The sequence below is a fragment of the Hemibagrus wyckioides genome, linkage group LG16 (genome assembly GCF_019097595.1).
Source record: "Hemibagrus wyckioides isolate EC202008001 linkage group LG16, SWU_Hwy_1.0, whole genome shotgun sequence".
NCBI lineage: Eukaryota > Metazoa > Chordata > Actinopteri > Siluriformes > Bagridae > Hemibagrus > Hemibagrus wyckioides.
This window is the reverse complement of record NC_080725.1, coordinates 17,370,001-17,389,166: the sequence shown is the minus strand read 5'-3', so window position 1 is coordinate 17,389,166 and position 19,166 is coordinate 17,370,001. Positions and strand designations below refer to the sequence as shown.

At 41.6% G+C, this 19,166-nt stretch overlaps 2 protein-coding genes across 3 annotated transcripts in view; one reads left to right on the top strand and one right to left on the bottom strand.

Annotated features, from left to right (window-relative positions):
- Positions 1-120: 120 nt before the first annotated feature.
- sigmar1 (sigma non-opioid intracellular receptor 1) lies at positions 121-4,030 on the bottom strand. Its single transcript, XM_058412212.1, has 4 exons — positions 3,733-4,030; positions 2,673-2,873; positions 2,300-2,392; positions 121-1,362 (listed from the first exon to the last, which is right to left on the bottom strand). Exons 1-4 carry the CDS (start codon positions 3,875-3,877, stop codon positions 1,133-1,135), a joined length of 669 nt encoding a protein of 222 aa, XP_058268195.1. The 5' UTR covers positions 3,878-4,030; the 3' UTR covers positions 121-1,132.
- Positions 4,031-4,166: 136 nt separating this feature from the next.
- galt (galactose-1-phosphate uridylyltransferase) overlaps positions 4,167-19,166 on the top strand; it is a 120,407-nt gene continuing 105,407 nt past the window's right edge. The window contains exons 1-6 of one of the 2 annotated variants that reach the window (XM_058412211.1): positions 4,167-4,530; positions 6,122-6,291; positions 8,488-8,563; positions 9,986-10,034; positions 12,291-12,420; positions 14,129-14,185. In XM_058412211.1, coding sequence (XP_058268194.1) covers positions 4,407-4,530; positions 6,122-6,291; positions 8,488-8,563; positions 9,986-10,034; positions 12,291-12,420; positions 14,129-14,185 — 606 coding nt within the window. In that variant the 5' untranslated portion in view covers positions 4,167-4,406. The remainder of the gene's footprint in view (positions 4,531-6,121; positions 6,292-8,487; positions 8,564-9,985; positions 10,035-12,290; positions 12,421-14,128; positions 14,186-19,166) is intronic. The other variant, XM_058412210.1, reaches the window with a different exon arrangement.

Genomic DNA, 19,166 nt, shown 5'->3' with positions numbered 1-19,166 from the left:
AGAGTTGAGGCTATAGGAGCAAAGTTGGGGACTAAATCTAGAGTAAGATGTTTAACAAGCACATTTATTCATTCAACAAAAGAAAAAAGAAAGAAAAACCCAAAGCTTATGATTTTACTTTTTTATTTAGAGTTCAAACAGGCTCATACACTTAAGCAGTTTGTTGTGAGACGTCAGGTGTCATGTGAAGAGTACATTTTTTTTTTTTTTTAAACAAACAGTGAAATGCACCAGACTTGGAAAAACAGGCCAAAGTGCGGAAGAAAAATAACTAAATAAATAAACTCCATTTATTTTTTATTTATTTCCACCTACTGGCAGGTGGGAGGAAACTGTAGAAGCCAGAGGACATGTGGAGAACATGCGAATCTCAAAGGACTGGCAACCCTGGAGGGACTGTAATACTTTGCCTATATTTTTTTTCTTCTCATTTTTATGCAATTTCTTACACCTTATGATATAATCCATAGCTGCACCATAATAATTTATCGTCATGCTATTAATAGATGATGGATTTCATCCCTCCCTTTGCATCTCAAGCCATTGTGAGCAGTCACTGTAAGCTACCTGTCTTAAAAAAAGATCATGATACAATTTTCGAGGACCCTCTGGCGCTCTCCAGTGCTATTAGAGGACTGAAGTTACATTGCATAACTTTAATTGGATCCACCGGATACCTGAGAGAATAGCAGGTCTAGGAAGGAAATGAAAGACAGTTCAGTCGTGCAATTACTTAATGTAGGTGTAACAGCACAGAACAGTACAAAGTTTTATTGGGGAGAAAGTCTGGACATTGCAATAAACAATTCACACGACCGTTATTCCTGCAGCAACATGTGGACGGTCTTCACAGTCTAAGGTGCTCAGTGAGGTATTGAAAGTAGTGAATAATTCTGTGTTTGTACATCTGATGGATTTTAGTGAACAGTGACTAACAATTAAGATTTTACTCCCCTCCGTCCCCTAACTTAGGATAATCACATACTCTAGATGTCATTTATGTTATGAGAACCGTCTCACTTTTCTTTCAGGCTGTCAGTCCATAAGCTCTGATTGTCTGATCTTCTTTCATGCCAGTCTGTTACAGGATGGCACTGAAGTAGCACAATGGCCAAGCAGATCACTGTGGTCTTTAGAAGACACCAGCTTCAGTCAGGAAAGTGTTAGCCTCCAGTAGCAGACACTTCATGTACACACGGAAAGTGTAGAAGAGCGTTACAAAGTCGTGTGTGCTGAACATCGTGTCCGCTAGCGCAAAGGGCAACGTGGATGGAATGAACCCTCTGCCGTATTCCACCATCCAGGTCCCTGAAGTCCACTGCACCGAGGTCGCCTCACCCACAGAGTGCACGATTGTATCACCTGCCAAAGACCAAACCACACAAAGTTTCCTCAAAGCTTGCATGATGAGAATAATTACCACAGGTTAAAGGGATACACCAGCATTATTTCAGCCTAAATTCTATTTATTGCTATTTGGTGTATTACTACAGTATTACACCAAATATAACAGTAATATAACAATACAACAGAAGCATTAAATATTCAATTCTTAATATATATATATATATATATATATATATATATATATATCCATCAATTGTCTGAACTGTTTGTCCTATGCAGGATTGTGGGGAACCTACAGCCTATATCAAGGGACCCCGGGAACAAGGTTGGGGACACCGAGAACGGGGTGCTAAACCATCACAGGGCACAACTGTATATGCCCAAGCACAAAGACACACACACACACTCTCATGCATGCACCTACAAGGCATGTCTTTGGACTCCGTTGAACCCGGAGGAAACCCCTAAAGCATGGAGAGATCACGCAAACCCCACACAAAGAGAAGAGGCAGGAATCAATCCCCTAACCCTGGAGGACTGAGGCAAACATGCTAACCAATAAGCTGCCATATTTTGATAATGCTATCAGTTGTTTGTGTTTTGCAGGCAGTTGTTATTACAGCAGTGTTGTTTTGTCTGTTTGAAACTGAGGCACTAGGTTTATGTTCAGCTTTGTTGAGTGCCTTGATAAAGCAAAACCACAGCTTCTCTCTTCTAAAGAAATGTAATGGCAGTTGGGTAAAGTGTCAAGTGACAGTACCCCAACAACTGCCTTTACGTTCTATTATGATTAAGTTTCAGGTAAAATGTGTTTCTGTAGAAACAGAAAAGCATCTTGATTTTTTTGTACATTACAGTTGTGCTAAATAAAGGTTAGGCAGAAACATGCTGAAGTTTTCCTTTAAAAGGTCTTGTCAAATGGATCCTTTGAAAATTTCTCTAGATTTCATACCTGGGTAGTAAGTCTCACTTTTAGTCGTTCCTTCTTTCCATTGCCTGAATGTCCCGGAAATGACAGTATCTGATATCTCAGCCCAATATCGCCCTGAAGAAAAAACAAAACAAAAGGACGATCTTTTAGTGTAGCTCAGCACATCCTATACACTAAGTCTGTATACTGGTGAGTGAAGAGTTTGCTTTGTGGATTGTATGTGTCACTAATATGCTCAAAGGTTAATCAAACCCCACCCTGTCCTTTCAAAATGCAACTAATGAGATAACTCACTGTATCTCTGAGCAACTTGCTTTATTCTAGAGGAATGGAGGAGAAGTAGGACTAAGGTCTTGGAAGCAAACGAGGTACCTAGACAACTAAGAGTCCTCACCGGAGTGTCCACTTGTGTCGACGGCAGTCCCAAAGAGCAGAACGTACTCAGTGAGGGAAGCGTGAAGCAAACACATGGAACCCATCCAACCCCCGGCGTTCACGAACACCCACTGCAGGTCCTCGTCAGGCAGGATGTGACCCGGGTAGCGCTTCCGCAACTCCACCACTACTTTAGAGAAGGCCTGCTCATGATCCCGACCTACAGGAGCACAAACACAAAGTAGAGACAGTACAAGAGACTTAAAAGTTAGACAGATTTATGTACTGGGAATATTTTCACAGAAGTCTAACCTGGCTACAAAGAAAGGAATTTATTAGCACGTTTATCAGCCCTTTTTGGCGGAAATATAAACAGCTCTCTATGACTGACTTTCAGTTACTCAATCCTAAATATCAAAGTACACTTGCATCATTATCACAGAGGGAAGCACAATGACCCGGTGCCACCGAACAGGCAACAGGGTTCAGTCCTGAACTTGTGTTAGGGTCTGTTCAGAGTTTTGTTTTCTCCTTGTGGGTTTCCTCCTAAAACACTCGGTGGAATGGCCATGTTGACACATCCATATATATATATTTGTATCATGTATATATATATATATATATATATTTATATGGACGTGATGGACCAGCATCCCATGGTGTGTTCTTGCTTCACACACAGTGCTCCTGGGATGAGCTCCGGATCCACTGCTTCCACTTACTGGTATAAAGCTGTTAATAAGTGATTGAATGAATGATTTGCACAGAAGTTAGATCTCCCACAGAGCTGGTGTGGCCCCACTTCTGATATTATATCGATCTGCCATGTAAGTGGTGATCAGAGGAGCCAGTTTGAGCTCGAGTGACCTTAGTCTCAGAGGCAAAAGCCAGGCTGGAGATCAAATGGCCAAGAAATATAATTTTAGCTAAGGCACTGAATACCAAGCTGAGTATAGAAGCACATGGCACATGGCTAGATGCACCTGACCTGCTTTAGATTGAATCAGATCACTGCATGCACTCTTGGATCACAGTACAGCTTCTCACGTGTTTTTCAGTCTCTTTCCATCTAAACTCACCTGCGTACTGTTTGGCCAGTATGGCGACGTCCTCTTTTGTAAACACATACTGTTTATGGGCTAACCAGTACTGTAAATACTGTATGACTAACACCAGCACTCCGACAAACACCACGAGTTTCAGCAATCCTCTAATGAGAAACATTATGATCGAAACCGATTACTTGCAATGCGACATTAGAAAATACACAAAATAAAGAGAGAGAGAGAGAGAGAGACTGTACAGCTAAAACACACCGACCACACTTTCATTCAAACTGCTTCAGACAACTCTGCTAAGCTAACAGGCTTAGCACGGCAAACCAGTTGCCATGACGTGCCGAGCTTGACCAATCGTGAGTCACCGTTCAGAGCTCTCATCCAATGAGACGAGACCTGAAACGGGGAAGCGTGATACGATGAAGCGATTCTTGAACGTCGACACGGCGCTTAAACGCGCATTCCATTGTGTACTTATATTTATTCCGTGCCGCTGAGTAAAAGTGTAAAAAGGAGCAGACACACACTGGAAAATAGTGTTATTTTGTTATCGTTTAAAATGATGTTGATTCGATGTAATATAATGTGAAATTATCTATTCTTATTATTTCTAGTATTGCGCAAAAGCAACGGGAAAAAATGCTCACTCGTGTCTAAAGAAAAGAAACTTGCCTCCTGTAGCTCCTGATGTTTGAATGATCCCGGATTCTTTAGCATATCAATGTGTTTGGCTCGTGACCCTGTGCTTTGAGCTCTTTTTTTTTTATAGACAACTGGTTGCCATGGAGACTGCGAGCGAAACTCAGTTTGATCCCAGAGGTAACTATTAAACGCTCACATGCAGGGTGCTTGTTTGTTTGTTTTTTCTTTCTTTATTGTTTTCACACTTGTGCTGTGTGCGTGGATATTCTTATTTTATTCTCCCTTTAAATGTCATTCTTTTCAGCGATTAAATGTAGTAAAACCTACACACGCGCGCACGCGCGCGCACACTGTCTCGTGACAAGTCACCTGAATGTCTGCTTTTGGTCTAAATCTGGATTTTCTGTGGATAATCTTAATATTAATACTATCAGTGATCCAAATTTCATATCAACCCCCCCCACACACAAAACAGTCTAAATGATCCTATTGCATCTCTCCTCTCTCACCAAAAACGTTTAAAAGGAATGCCATTACATAGCCTGGGCTTTCAATAGGTTTATGTCTTGGCAACTTTTACACTGGAGTAGAAATGATCAATCCTTCATTGCAGCATTTCTTCTTTGACATTTTGCATCGGTTTAGTACTCTAAGGTGCCAAAAGATACGGCGAAACATGATACAGTGCCCTATAGGGTATTTGTATCTATGAGGAGACAGGATGAACTGCCCTTCTGACTGTCCTTCCATTGGAAAAAACAAAACAAAACAAGATGCCAGTCGCCTTCGTTCAAGGATACGAGAAGAAGTTCAAGGTTCAAGGTTCTTTATTGTCAATACCGCCATATGTGCAGACATACAGAGGAACCGAAATACCATTTCTCTTCTCTCGTCAGTATTAACATTGTAATTTCAGATTTTGAACAGATTAAGAACAGATTTTGTGACGGTACCAGCAGTATACTTATAATAAATAATTATAAATAAACCAGGGAAAAACAAATTTAACATCTGAATGGATATATATCTGAGTGTGCCTATATTTGAGGAAGGTAATAAACCCTGTAGGGTTAGGGTTAGTCTTAGAATTAGGACCTAACCTTGTGCCCACCCCCACAGTATAGAGCACACACTTTAATATTTACAGATTTGGATTATTTTGGATAGTTGTGTCAACACAGTGCCACCAGTGGTCACAAGAAAAACACTCAAAGCAGTATAAAGAACTGAGAAGTGAGGCTGGGGCTGATTCCTTTCTAGCCCAGGCTGTAGATTCACTCAGCCAGTCAGTGACAGTCCTGTCAGGTGATTACACAAAGAGAAACAACCCTTAGATTTGATCACCATTTCGGCTTATATTTAAAAGCGCATGGGAAATCGTCGTGTGTGTAAGGTGGATTATTTACTTCGTCGTCCTTCTTTTCCTCCGAAATACCACATTGTATTGTCCAGTGAAAGTAAACTTTACACAAAATGACAAATTAATGAATCTTAAGTTTTCTGGTTTGAGCCAAAGAGTTCCAAATCTTCATATTACTGTGTTTGGTATTCGGATTAAACATATCCTAAACCAAGCACAGCATTATGTTTTGAAAGGCTTAAGAAATGTGAGCGTGTGAACATTATTCATCCATCTATAAGACTTCGTGATGTAATATGTTGCTCAGCCATAATAGTTTAAGATATTTTTTATCTGTCATCATTTCCAGTCATCACTGGTTGTTGGTCTATTTCCATTTTTACAAGCTTTTATGATTTGTTATATCAGAGCACCAGCATATGAGGTACAACCCTCTACGTGATTCCTGGGTTCTGGTCTCGGCCCATCGGATGAAACGGCCCTGGAAAGGACAGGTGGAGAAGGTGCCGGAGGACAACGTACCTCGTCATGATCCCAACAATCCCCTCTGTCCCAGGAGCATCAGAGCCAATGGGGAGGTGAGAGCCTAGTAAACATTATTCCTTATATACTGATACATTCAGTGTGGCATAGAAATACTAAATGTGGTGACTGAAGGAAGCATTTACTTTATACTTGAAACGGTCAACATGCAGATTTAAACAGCTGTTTAGGTTGATTTATTACCAAGCTAAGACTTTAGTTATCATTACTTTTAATTTCTCTGCTTATGCCTTGCATTTGTATAAATTGAATGCGAATCAAAATCTATGTGAAGTATATTTTGATGACTATACATACACCGATCAGGCATAACATTATGAGCAGTGAGAGGTGAAGTGAATAAGACTGATGATCTCCTCATCATGGCACCTGTTAGTGGGTGGGATATATTAGGCAGCAAGTCAACATTTAGTCCTCAAAGTTGATGTTAGAAGCAGGAAAAATGGGCAAGCGTAAGGATTTGAGCGAGTTTGACGAAGGACCAAATTGTGATGGCTAGACCACTGGATCAGAGCATCTCCAAAACTGCAGTGGTCAATAACTATCAAAAGTCTTCCAAGGAATGAGCATTGGTGAACCGGCGACAGGGTCATGAGTGTCCAAGACTCACTGATGCGCGTGGGGAGTGTGATCCGATCCAACAGACGAGCTACTGTTGCTCAAATTGCTGAAGAAGTTAATGCTGTTTCTGATAGAAAAGTGTCAGAATACACAGTGCAGGACGGATGCCAGCAAAAGGGGGACCAACACAATATTAGGCAGGTGGTCATAATGTTATGCCTGGTCGGTGTAATCGAAAATTTAAATTTTTTTTTATTTTTTAGAAACATTTCCACTTACCTCCTGTAATTATGCAATGGACCACAAGGGTGCAGCAAATCCCTAGTTAGAGAAACAGTTTCACTTTGCAGAGCATGTTATATTTCCATCCATCCATTTTCCGAACTGCTTGAGCCTGGAGCCTATACCAAGGAGCTCTGGGCCACAGTCACACACCATGGTCAATTTAGAGGTGCCAGTCAACCTGTAATGCAAGTCTTTGTACTGGGAGAGGAAACTGGAGAAGCTTTTCTCACACTTGTCACATCGCTGGATATGCCCATATCTACTCACCAATAGTCACTGTCACTAGGTTTCAGTGAAAATAAATGATCTATGTATGCATTGTTGCTGTATGCCCCCCCCATTCTGACATTATTGCAGCAATATTCTTGCTATCTTGATTATCTACTTACAGCAGCTGACAACACACACACACACACACACACACATCGACTCTTACTCTCTGAGGCTGTCACGTTGTTCTGTTCTTGTCACATTCTCATGTGCTGAAGCCTATAAATAATAATTACGTTGTCTATAATGAAATTGATTAGTTGAACTGCACCAGTGCTACCGAAGTGTAAATAATAGACTTGACCTTAACTGCTAATTACGCTGGTTGTCACGGTTACGTCTCACCATGACATAAATCATCTACCATCTTTATGGACTCTATTTATACCCGTTAATACTCTGTCTAATTATATGTGAAGTCTAAGATTTTTAGTAAGCGCTTTATCTTGGTCATGGTCCCAGTGGATCCAGGGAAACATCCTGGGAATGCTGGGTAGAAGGCAGGAATACACCACAGATGAGATATATAACGTATGTTTAGAAGATTATGGATCCCTGCATACGATCTTAGTCAAAGCACCAGAGCCTGTGCTTCAGTTGCTGTTGCTTTACCCAGTGCTTCACATTTCAAAGTGCAAGAAATGCAGATTATTATACCCAGATTCAGCGTTTTCTTTCACTTCAGTGTCGTCGGTATCCGTGTCGCTTTGTTAAAAACTTTTGCTACTTGAGCGGTTTTTAGTGTCTTATTATGAAAATTTAGCCCTGAGCATTGTGGGTACCTTTACTGAAGCGTTATATAAAAAAAAATTCCAGCTTGCTGAGAAAAAGTGATGTCTTTGCATTCATTACAAAATGTCCTCTAAGCAAGGAAATAACGATTTCTCCTTTCCTTTCTTTCTTTACTCTCTTCACCCGTCTTTGTACATCTGTGAATCGTTTTAATTGTATGATTTTTCTTTAAAAAAAAATGGTAGAGATGTTCCTGGCTGGCTCTCATCCTCCATGCACATTATTTCATAGTTTCCTGAAAGGTATTTTTGATGATAGTCTTCTAAACGCTTACTGATATTTATTTTCATACCTGATTTTTTTTTTTTTTTTTTTTTTTTTAGGTGAATCCTGATTACGACAGCACCTTCCTGTTTGATAATGATTTCCCAGCACTACAGCCAGATGCTCCAGATCCTGGTAAAGTGTTTGCTGTTTTAGATCCATGATCAGGGTTATTACAGGTGAGCTGTAGGACAAGCCAGACATTCAGCACTCAGCTATCATTAGGGCAGAATGATAATAACGACGTAATACTGATATTGTGATCAATTATGCCATAGTACTTTTTTGCACAGATTATTTAGATGACCTATACCCTTAGATTATTTTGGTTTAATTTGCACTCACCAATCAGCTCTACCCTATTATACAAGATCTAACGTGGGAAAAGCTAACACGTGCTTCCTCTGAGATGTGTAAAGCCAACCTTTGTGGGCGGGGGTGGCTCAAGTGGTTAAGGCTCTGGGTTGTTGACCGGTTCGAGCAACCCTCTCTGCTCCAGGGGAGCTGTATCATTTCTGACCATGTGCTCTGACCCCAACCTCCAAGGATGGGATATGCGAAGAAAGAATTTCACTGTGCTGTAATGTATATGTGACGAATAAAGGCTACTTCTATTTCTAACCAGAGGCAAACTGCTGCTCCTGCTGCATCACAGGGCTGTGTAACATACTCGGGGGGTAAAACACGCTTCTATTTCTGCCCTCTTCTGCATACACAAGCTTCCAACTGCCCCCAGCATGTCTTCAAGTATTTTATTCCTCTAATCCCACATCAGTTTTATTTATTAATCAATGACACATTAGATTTTTATCTATTTGCAGTGAATCAAGGTAGTTCCTGTTATCACTTCCATTGCAGCAGCTGCTCATTAAAGCAGTTGTTCCCTCACCAGACCAGTCTATTCATTCTGTACACCGCTTATCCTATTCATTTAAGTGGGAACCTGGAGCCTGTCCCAGGAAACTCAGGGTACAAAGCCAGAGTACACCCTGGACAGGTTGCCAGGCTATCACAGGGCATAATCGTACACACACACACACACTACAAACTATTTAGATATGCCAATCAGCCTACTACATGTCTTTGGACTGGGGGAGGAAACCAGAGTGCCCAGAGAAAACTCCTGAGGCACATTCAAACTCCACACACACTGCAGAGGTATGAACCTTGGAGGTATGAAGCCACCATGCCCCCCTAAAGAAGTTAATAACTAGACTATTGCAGCTTTTCATGTCACTGAAAAAAATCCTAAACAGAGTTACACACATTTTATAGATCGGTTTATAGCATGTGGAGCATCCGAAATAAGTCCCTGTGCTAGTTGTTACTCTGGAAACAGCAGGAATTGTTAACATGTATTCGGTGAAGTCTGATTCAGCTGCATTATTTTATCAGCATCTTTCAATATGGATGCTTTTAATGTCCTGCTTTTCATTCTGGCTTTTTTCATATCATTCGTAAATCAGTTTCTGTATCAAAACAGAAGTAAACCCCATCTCTCTCTCTCTCTCTCTCTCTCTCTCTCTCTGTATATGTGTGTGTGTGTGTGGGGTTCAGGTTCAGCTCATCATCCTTTGTTCCAGACTAAACCTGCAAGAGGTGTTTGGTGAGAAAGCTTCATCCTCTTCTTCCATAAAAGCTAAAAACTTTTCATACAGTCAAATAATTTTTTTTTGGTAAAATAAAATAAAAACAGTCAGCTACTTCTTTCGTTCCACCGACCACCGCCAAACTGTAATCTTACTAAAATATTACTAAAAGTTGTTTGAAGGTGTTAATTTATTTTCTCTAACAGCAGCCCAGAAAGCTGCAAGGACAATCACAGGTGTATATTTTATAGTTATGGTTTCTATAGTAAAGATTTGAACACGGCCAATAAACATGTATATTGTAACTCCCACAGTGACTAGGATGGCAGTAAAGAAATAAATAAAACAAGGCTCTTCTTCACACCGGTTCATTAGCGATGACTGTGTGAATAAGCGTTTTTGCTCGGCTTGTTAATGCTCAGCTGAAATCCTCACTTGCTCTCCAGAGAGGATGCCAGCAAAAAGGGAAAAGGCCAGGCTAAATGATTTTGTGTTTTCTAATTTGCAGCAATGGAACAAAAATCAATACCGAGAGGTTATAGAGTCATGACTTATAACAGCAGAGGTGTACTTCCTTAATGAGGTGGAACTGGCTGGTGGTGTTTGTTAGCACATTGCAAACATTATGGTTATGGTTTACTCAAATTGGCATGGCATGCTCTGCATAGTATGTATGACCTGTACAGATGGGTGAAGAAATTAAAGGGAAAACTACTGGCCTTGTTGTGATATGGTCTTCTTGTCCCCTTTTATGAAGGTGTTTGTGACGAAGAGTGACGTTATTATATCTCTTTACTGTGTTCATGTAAAATACTTTTACTTACAGTAAGTCAAACTGCAGAGACTGCGAGCTGTGTCAAAACTGGGACGTCTGCCTTTACATGCACATGAATTTAATATGCAGCTGTAACAGCTTCAGCTCTTCTGGGAAGGCTTTCCACAAGGATTAGTGTGTTTATGGGAATTTTTGACCATTCCTCTAGAAGTGTATTTGTGAGGTCAGGCACTGATGTTGGACGAGAAGGTCTGGCTCACAGTCTCCGCTCTAATTCATCCCAAAGGTGTTCTATCAGGTTGAGGTCAGGGCTCAGGACAAACTCGGTTATCCATGTCTTTATGGACCTTGCTTTGTGCACTGGTGTACAGTCATGTTGGAACAGGAAGGGGTCATCCCCAAACCCCTGAAAAACAACCCCTGAAAAACAACCCCTGAATTCAATGATTTGGAGGGGTGTCCCACCATAGCGTACATGTCAGTATCATGCGACACTTCCACTCCATTTAATATTGTAACAATCAAGGTAAATAAACATGCGAGCTAATGCTAAAAGTGCCTAAGCTTTTGGATAAGGGAAATCAGCTGAACAGCATAAACCTAAAGTCAATTATTTTTCCGTTATTGATTTATTTTGTGAAATCGAAGCTGTCGCTTTTTGTCTTGCCCCTAGGTGGTGCTGCAAGTCTGTTAAACGTTCTGAATCTTCTGTTTTGACTAGGAAACCTATCTCGCTTCCATTAACCTGAAACCGAAGTAAAACTTTACCAGCTTTCTGTTTGAATAACATCTTTGGCTAAAATTACACGCCGTGTGTGTCTCTACATCAGTTTTGAACCGCTCAGTCTCCAGAGGATTCTCCGAATCAGAGACGTGTGTGTTGGAAGCCAATTAGTGCTCCAGACGAAGTGTGCTAGTGCAGCAAAGCCTCCTGTGACCTGCCCTGTATCTTCCACACACAGCTCAAATGTTCGGCTGTGGAAACAGATTTTAGGACGCAGAAAAAGTCATGTACAAATTGTGCAATTCAGGACAGAGATGTATGTGATGCAAAATAGTGAGAACTTTGTTACAACAGGCCTCAATTTCTCAGGATTTCAGAGCTAAAAAATTCCCAACAGATTTTCTTTGACATGTGTAAGTTAATAAAAGTATTTACATGTGTAAGTTATTAAATGGCAATCTACACGCCGCTGATGTTTAGTGACGGCTACAAAAAGCCTCAAAGCTCTTAGAGCTGAAAATATTATGACAAAATGCCGACAAAATGCGGAAAGAGTGCCCCCCACACACACACACACACACACACACACTAACTAACTCATTCATCGTCCTTTTATAGGGTGCGATTGCTTTCTGTCCAAATTAAATGACTAGGTTTAAACGACTTGACTTGCTTTGCTAAATTTTGTCTAAATGATCAGCAGTTAGGTAACAGATAAAAATGAGACTTTTACAGCTTATTATTTTAATGCTTTTATTTTTTTTGCGCTCTCAGTAAGGTCATGTGCTTCCATCCGTGGTCTGACGTCACCCTGCCCTTGATGCAACCCGGAGAGATCCGCAAAGTGATCGACAAGTGGGCGGAGCTGATTCAGGAGCTAGGCTCCACCTACCCATGGGTGCAGGTAAGCAAGTAGTCTGAAACTGATAAATGGGATTTCTTTGTACTTTTATTCCTGCCTTCCTTCCTTCCTTCCTTCCTTCCTTTCTGCCTTCCTTCCTTCCTTCCTTCCTTCCTTCATTCCTTCCTTCCATCCTTCCTTCCTTCCTTCCTTCCTTCCTTCCTTCCCTCCCTCCCTCCCTCCCTCCCTCCTTCCTTTCTTCATTTCTTTGTACTTTTATTCCTTCATACGGTCCTTCCTTCCTCCCTCCCTCCCTCCCTCATTCATTCATTCATTCATTCTCTTCAGACAGCTTGACCCTAAAAGCCAGGCTAGTTTGTGAGTAAAGTCTTTGGGAGTTCAGCTAAATTGACCATAACAAAAATAACTCAAACCCTATAAAGCATAGCTTTAACTTTTTTTCTTGCTGGAGCTCTCACTTTCCTTGTTATTAAGCACTCTGGGAGTTTTAGCTTTACTCTGAAAACCCTGTTAACATTTGTACTAAAAGTCAGTCACCCTCCAGGGTGCATCTTTGTCATTTGTGCAGCTTTTTTTCTTCCATAACGACCTGTGTTTAAACCAGCCAGGCTGAGCGGGGGACGCCATTAGCCCCATCTCCCTCCCGCAGCCTTCCTCATCTTTACTAATTGGATCAATTGGGAGCTGGCTTCTCAGCGAGGACTTTTCAGGCCTGATCGACGCGCAGTGGTGCGACGTGTTTCTTCGGCTTCCCTCAGCACATTAGAGCCTCTAAGGCAGAACGGCCATGCACTTTGAAGCCTGCCAGAGCTCGTAAAATGTCCAGGCTTAAGCTGATTTAGTGTGCGAGGATAAACTAGGAACTAAACCTATAGTCACAGACTGGATAAGGTAGAACTGTGACTGATATTAGTGTCGCATCGCTTGATGCCACCTTGCTCGGTTATTCAGCCGTTTTAGAGGCATAAAACAGTCAATTAAAAGTGCAGTGTTTTGTAAAAAGAGGTGCAGAGATCACCAAACCATCAATCTCTGCTCTGGCTGCTGCTTCTATGCGATTTACTAAAGCCACTTGGATGCATAGTAAAGCTCCAGCTCAGCAACAAGGGCACATATTCAGAATCAGCTCATTAATAAAGCCTTCACGGAGGATGAGCTGTTAAAGGTCAACCTGTTCATATGTCAAACCAGTCATTAAGGCACACTTGACGTCGGAGATCCTGCGTAAAAATTCCACGTGAGGTCTTGGGGGGGGGGGAAGCCAGCGTGTTACGTTGGTACTCTTTCTCGAGATCTCCTCTCTTGTTGTCTGTGCTCTGCTTCTGCGTTCTTTTAGATAAGCATTCTTGTTATCTTTCTCTGTCTGCTAAAGGCATCGGAGCCTGTGTTCACTCTCGCTGCCTAGATTTACAGACCTCAACTTGAGACAAGTCAATATTTATCAAGCCGACTAGACAAGGGGCAGATCCTACACAAGGCCTTTTAATATCACCCCTGAGGGAAGCCTGGGGAAGTCTTAAAACTATCCGCGACAGGACACATGAGGCTTCGCTCTGTGCAACCGGGTTGCTCTGTGACCTGACATATTTGTGTGTTTGTGAGTAAACGTGTGTGTGTGTGTGTGTGTGTCGACATTTAAAAGAACGCTCACACACACACACAGAACACACAGCTCTACTCTTTAATTAAATGTCAGCTTCTTTTTACTTCTTATCTCTCTCTCTCTCTCTCTCTCTCTGTCGCCTTTTAGATCTTCGAGAATAAAGGAGCAATGATGGGCTGCTCCAACCCTCATCCTCACTGTCAGGTATGATCCTACTCTTCAGCTCCGTACCAATTAGTCCTGACGCTCGTCGTGTCTCAGATAGAAAGATACGCAACCTTTATTTTATCCACAGATTAAGAAGTGGCCAGTGCAATCGCCAGCTTCCTTTGATAAGATTTTACAGCCACTTCAGTGCAGTGTGCTGAACAAATAGGACTAAAGCAGAAAGCAGCTTTGCGGGCGCCAATTAAAACCCGACACGATTACCTCTTCCTATGTTTAAGCTTTAAAACCGGTACTACTAAGTAGCATCTCTTTCCTTTTTCATCTCTAACACAACATACGTGAAGGAAAAATCCGAGCCCACTAGGGGGCACTAGAGGATTTTGTTTGTACTGAATTTCTGGTGTCCTCACAAGCCACCTGTTCTTGTTTTGTAATGGAAAAGCATGCCAAAGTAACATGTACGTTGACGCTCTCAAGACATACATCCGTCCAGAGCGCACCCTCGACCCCGGTTATCCCACTTGTTCGGATTCTGTATGTAAAATGGCTTTGAGGCTTATATACACTTACTCCATATATACTACACACACTTACCTAGACAGGTAAGTACTGCGCATTACAGAAATACCCACTCCAGTGGTGCTCTCCAGTAAGTGTCTCCCATAGACCTTTATTGATTTTTTTTTTCCTCAGGTCCTCAGTGCTCTTTCATCTCGGCAGAGAACCACACATCAGATTTATTTTTTAGACTGTATGATTTTAGTGGCTTTTTAAGATCAGTACTCTGTATGAGATGAATCCGATAAAGTCTTGGTTGATTTCTATACCAGACGATGCTGTAACTTGGTCTTCATATCGAATGAACCAACAAAAATTGTCTGAAGAACTTGGTCATTTTATTATTCTGGATCTACATTTCAGCATCTTCTCTAACTATTTAAACAGCAGTTCTGTGAGTTCGCATCATATTATTACCCATTCTGCCTGTTAGATGAGCGACGTAGCAGCATGTCACACCCTGAGGTGTTAATAGTTAAAAAAAGAAAAAATAGCAGTCTTTGGCCATAAAGGTCAGTAAATTTATGTTTTTTGTTATGTGATCTAAGACTGCCGAGCTCAGCTAAGAGCACCCCCAACCAAATAATTCTTCATTTAGGATGAAAATCATACAGACAGAATAGAGCACTTCATTCACTTCTTCTCTTACACGATCTGGAACCTTCCTTCCTTTCGTCCTGTTCTGTTTCTGCTTTTCGCTTAGGGAAAAATTCGCATGGAAGGAAGGAAATTGAGGGGAAAGAAAGAAAGAAAGAAAGAAAAGAAAATGGAGGGGAAGCAAGGAAGGAAGGAAGGAAGGAAGAAGGAAAGGGAGAGAAAAGTGAAGGAAATTGAGGGGGAGGGAGGAAGGAAGGAAGGAAGGAAGGAAGGAGGAAAGGAATGAAGGAAGGAAATTGAGTGGAAAGAAGTGAAGGAGATTGAGGGGAAGGATGGAAGAAGGAAGGAAGGAAGGAAATAAAGGAAATTGAGAGGAAGGAAGGAAGGAAGGAAGGAAATAAAGGAAATTGAGGGGAAGCAAGGAGGGAAGGAAATTGAGGGGAAGCAAGGAAGGAAGGAAATTGAGGGGAAGGAAGGAAGGAAGGAAGGAAAGAAAGAGAAAGAAAGAAAGAAAGAAAGAAAGAAAGAAAGAAAGAAAGAAAGAAAGAAAAGAAAATGGAGGGGAAGCAAGGAAGGAAGGAAGGAAGGAAGAAAGAAGGAAAGGGAGAAAAAAGTGAAGGAAATTGAGGGGAAGGGAGGGAGGGAGGGAGGGAGGAAGGAAGGAAGGAAGGAATGAAGGAAGGAAATTGAGTGGAAAGAAGTGAAGGAGATTGAGGGGAAGGATGGAAGAAGGAAGGAAGGAAATAAAGGAAATTGAGAGGAAGGAAGGAAGGAAATAAAGGAAATTGAGGGGAAGCAAGGAGGGAAGGAAATTGAGGGGAAGCAAGGAAGGAAGGAAATTGAGGGGAAGGAAGGAAGGAAGGAAAGAAAGAAAGAAAGAAAGAAAGAGAAAGAAAGAAAGAAAGAAAGAAAGAAAGAAAGAAAGAAAGAAAGAAACAAACAAACAAACAAACAAACAAAGAAGTGAAGAGAAGGGAATTGAGTAGAAGGAAGCAAGGAAGGAAGAAAGGAAGAAGGGAAGGGAGAAAGAAGTGAAGGAAACTGAGGGGAAGGTACGGAGGAAGAAAGGAAGGAAATTGAGTAAAAAGAAGTGAAGGAAATTGAGGGGAAGGTAGGAAGGATGGAAGGAAGGAAGGAAAGAAAGGAAATTGAGGGGAAGGAAGGAAGGAATGGAATTTATGGGAAGAAAGGAGGGAAGGAAGGAAAAAGGGAAGGGACAATGAAGCGAAAGGAAGGAAGGAATAAAATATACTCATACTAGTTTATATTGTTGTACACCAGTATATAAGTATGCACTGGTTAATTCATTCAAGCTTCATGTCATGTGACAAGGTTTAAGGTCATCGTTCTCTTGATAGTTGACGTCACTCTGTCTTAAAGAAAAAGACTTTGTCTCACGTACACATTACAGCACACTGAAATTCTTTCTGTTCATATGTTAGGAAGTCAGGGTCAGAGCCCAGAGCTGGCCATGACACAGCAGAGAGGGTTAAGGGTCTTGCTCAAGGGCCCAACAGTGGCAGCTTGATGATGCTGGGGCTTGAATCATCCCTGATCTTCTGATCAGTAACCCAGAGCCTTAACCATTAAACCTTGACAACTTACAGTATAAAATATGACCAAAGCTTGGGAAATGTGCCAAATGTCAATTTCTTCATGTTCATAAGCAGCAAACATGACTGATTGGTGACCTTTTGATGCTTCACCACCGGTGATTGGTTCATGGCTATAAATAAGGCAGTTTGTGATGTTTTCTTCCATGGTGTTGCTTCATGTTAACACTTTTGACTAAAGCCACAGACTCTGAACAGATCAGACACGCCAAGTGGAGAATAAACACATACTTGTCTATCCAGTCATCTCTAAACAACATGTTTTTGTCTCTGAGTTCTTTTTTTAAAACAAGCCATACAGACAGATTGCTAATATGACCAGAGCGGCTGCCTGAAATCTGCAGGAAGAAAGGAAGAAAGAAGGGAAGGGGGAAAGAAGTGAAGGAAATTGAGGGAGGGAGGGAGGGAGGGAGGGAATGAAGGAAGGAAGGAAATTGAAGGGAAAGGAAGGAAATTGAAGGGAAAGGAAGGAAGGAAGGAAGGATGGAAATTGAAGGGGAAGGAAGGAAGGAAATTGAAGGGAAGGAAGGAAGGAAGGAAATTGAAGGGAAGGAAGGAAGGAAGGAAATTGAAGGGAAAGGAAGGAAGGAGGGAAGTTGAAGGGGAAGGAAGGAAGGAAATTGAAGGGGAAGGAAGGAAAGAAATTGAAGGGAAAGGAAGGAATGAAGGAAATTGAAGGGAAAGGAAGGAAGGACATTGAAGGGGAAGGAAGGAAGGAAATTGAAGGGGAAGGAAGGAAGGACATTAAAGGGAAAGGAAGGAAGGAAGGAAGGAAGGAAGGAAGGAAATTGAAAGGGAAGGAAGGACATTAAAGGGAAAGGAAGGAAGGAAGGAAGGAAATTGAAAGGGAAGGAAGGAAATTGAAAGGGAAGGAAGGAAGGAAGGAAGGAAATTGAAAGGGAAGGAAGGAAGGAAGGAAGGAAGGAAATTGAAAGGGAAGGAAGGAAGAATGGAAGGGGGAAAGAAGTGTAGGTATTGAGAGGAAGGAAGGAAGGTAGGAAGGAAATTGAAGGGAAAAGAAGGAAGGAAGGATAGAAGGAAGGAAATTGAAGGGAAAAGAAGGAAGGAAGGATAGAAGGAAGGAAATTGAAGGGAAAAGAAGGAAGGAAGGATAGAAGGAAAGAAGAATGGAAGGGGGAAAGAAGTGTAGGAATTGAGAGGAAGAAAGGAAGGAAGGAAGGAAAATGAGGGAAAGAAAGAAAGAAAGAAGTGGGAAGATGGGAATTGTGGGGAAGGAAATTGAAGGAAAGAAAATAAGTAAGTAGGTAAGAAAGATAGAAAGGGTAAAGAAGTGAAGGGAATTGAGTGGAACGAAGGAAGGAAGGAAGGAAGTTGAAGGGGAAGGAAGGAAGGAAATTGAAGGGAAAGGAAGGAAGGAAAGAAATTGAAGGGAAAGGAAGGAATGAAGGAAATTGAAGGGAAAGGAAGGAAGGACATTGAAGGGGAAGGAAGGAAGGAAATTGAAGGGGAAGGAAGGAAGGAAGGCAATTAAAGGGGAAGGAAGGAAGGAAGGAAATTGAAGGGAAAGGAAGGAAGGACATTAAAGGGAAAAGAAAGAAGGAAGGAAGGAAGGAAGTTGAGGGGAAGGAAGGAAGGAAGGGTGGGCAAATCTACAGAGTTTTCCCTTTCATGTACAGCAGTTTATAGGAATGTGTAAAATCGGATGGAAGACGTTTCAGCTGAGGATGTTAGCAAGTTTATTTTTTCATATGTCGAGCGAGAGTATTTTTCATGTGTCCAGTTTGAGCTACCTTGAGGATAAACCGTAAACAGAATCTCTAGACTCGCCTCTGTTTCCTTTTCTTTAATGACTTTCTATCAAGCCAGCAAAGAAAGTACGCACCAAATACCTGCTCGTTAGAAGGCTCTGGTTCGATTAAAGCCTGCAGGACAGCAGGATATGTGGCAGTATAATTTAAGGCCACTGTTTATTTCATTCACCATTCCTTCTTCCTGAGCCTCAACAGTCTTGTTAGCGTACTGTATTTTGTGATGTGGTTTCCCTGGCAACAGCTTATCTATACATCATGATCTCTCAATGACTCGACCCAGCCATCCTACACATAGCACACAGCCTCCCAGACTGCCTGGCAGCGAGTCTAGGCATCAGAGTCCAGATTGCATCGAGCTCAACCTAAACCTGACAGCCTTCTACTGCCGGCTCCTGCAGCTCTTATCGTCGACCTGAGCTAAATATAGTTGACAAATCATCTGCCTGTGTGTGTGTGTGTGTGTGTGCTCCCTGTATG

Excerpts from the sequence above, each read along its gene's own strand:
- sigmar1 (XM_058412212.1), bottom strand. The coding sequence starts at position 3,877 with ATGTTTCTCATTAGAGGATTGCTGAAACTCGTGGTGTTTGTCGGAGTG. Across the intron at positions 2,874-3,732 it reads ACTGGCCAAACAGTACGCAG|GTCGGGATCATGAGCAGGCC; the intron begins GTGAGTTTAGAT and ends GTGCTCCTGTAG. Across the intron at positions 2,393-2,672 it reads CGACACAAGTGGACACTCCG|GGCGATATTGGGCTGAGATA; the intron begins GTGAGGACTCTT and ends TTTTTTCTTCAG.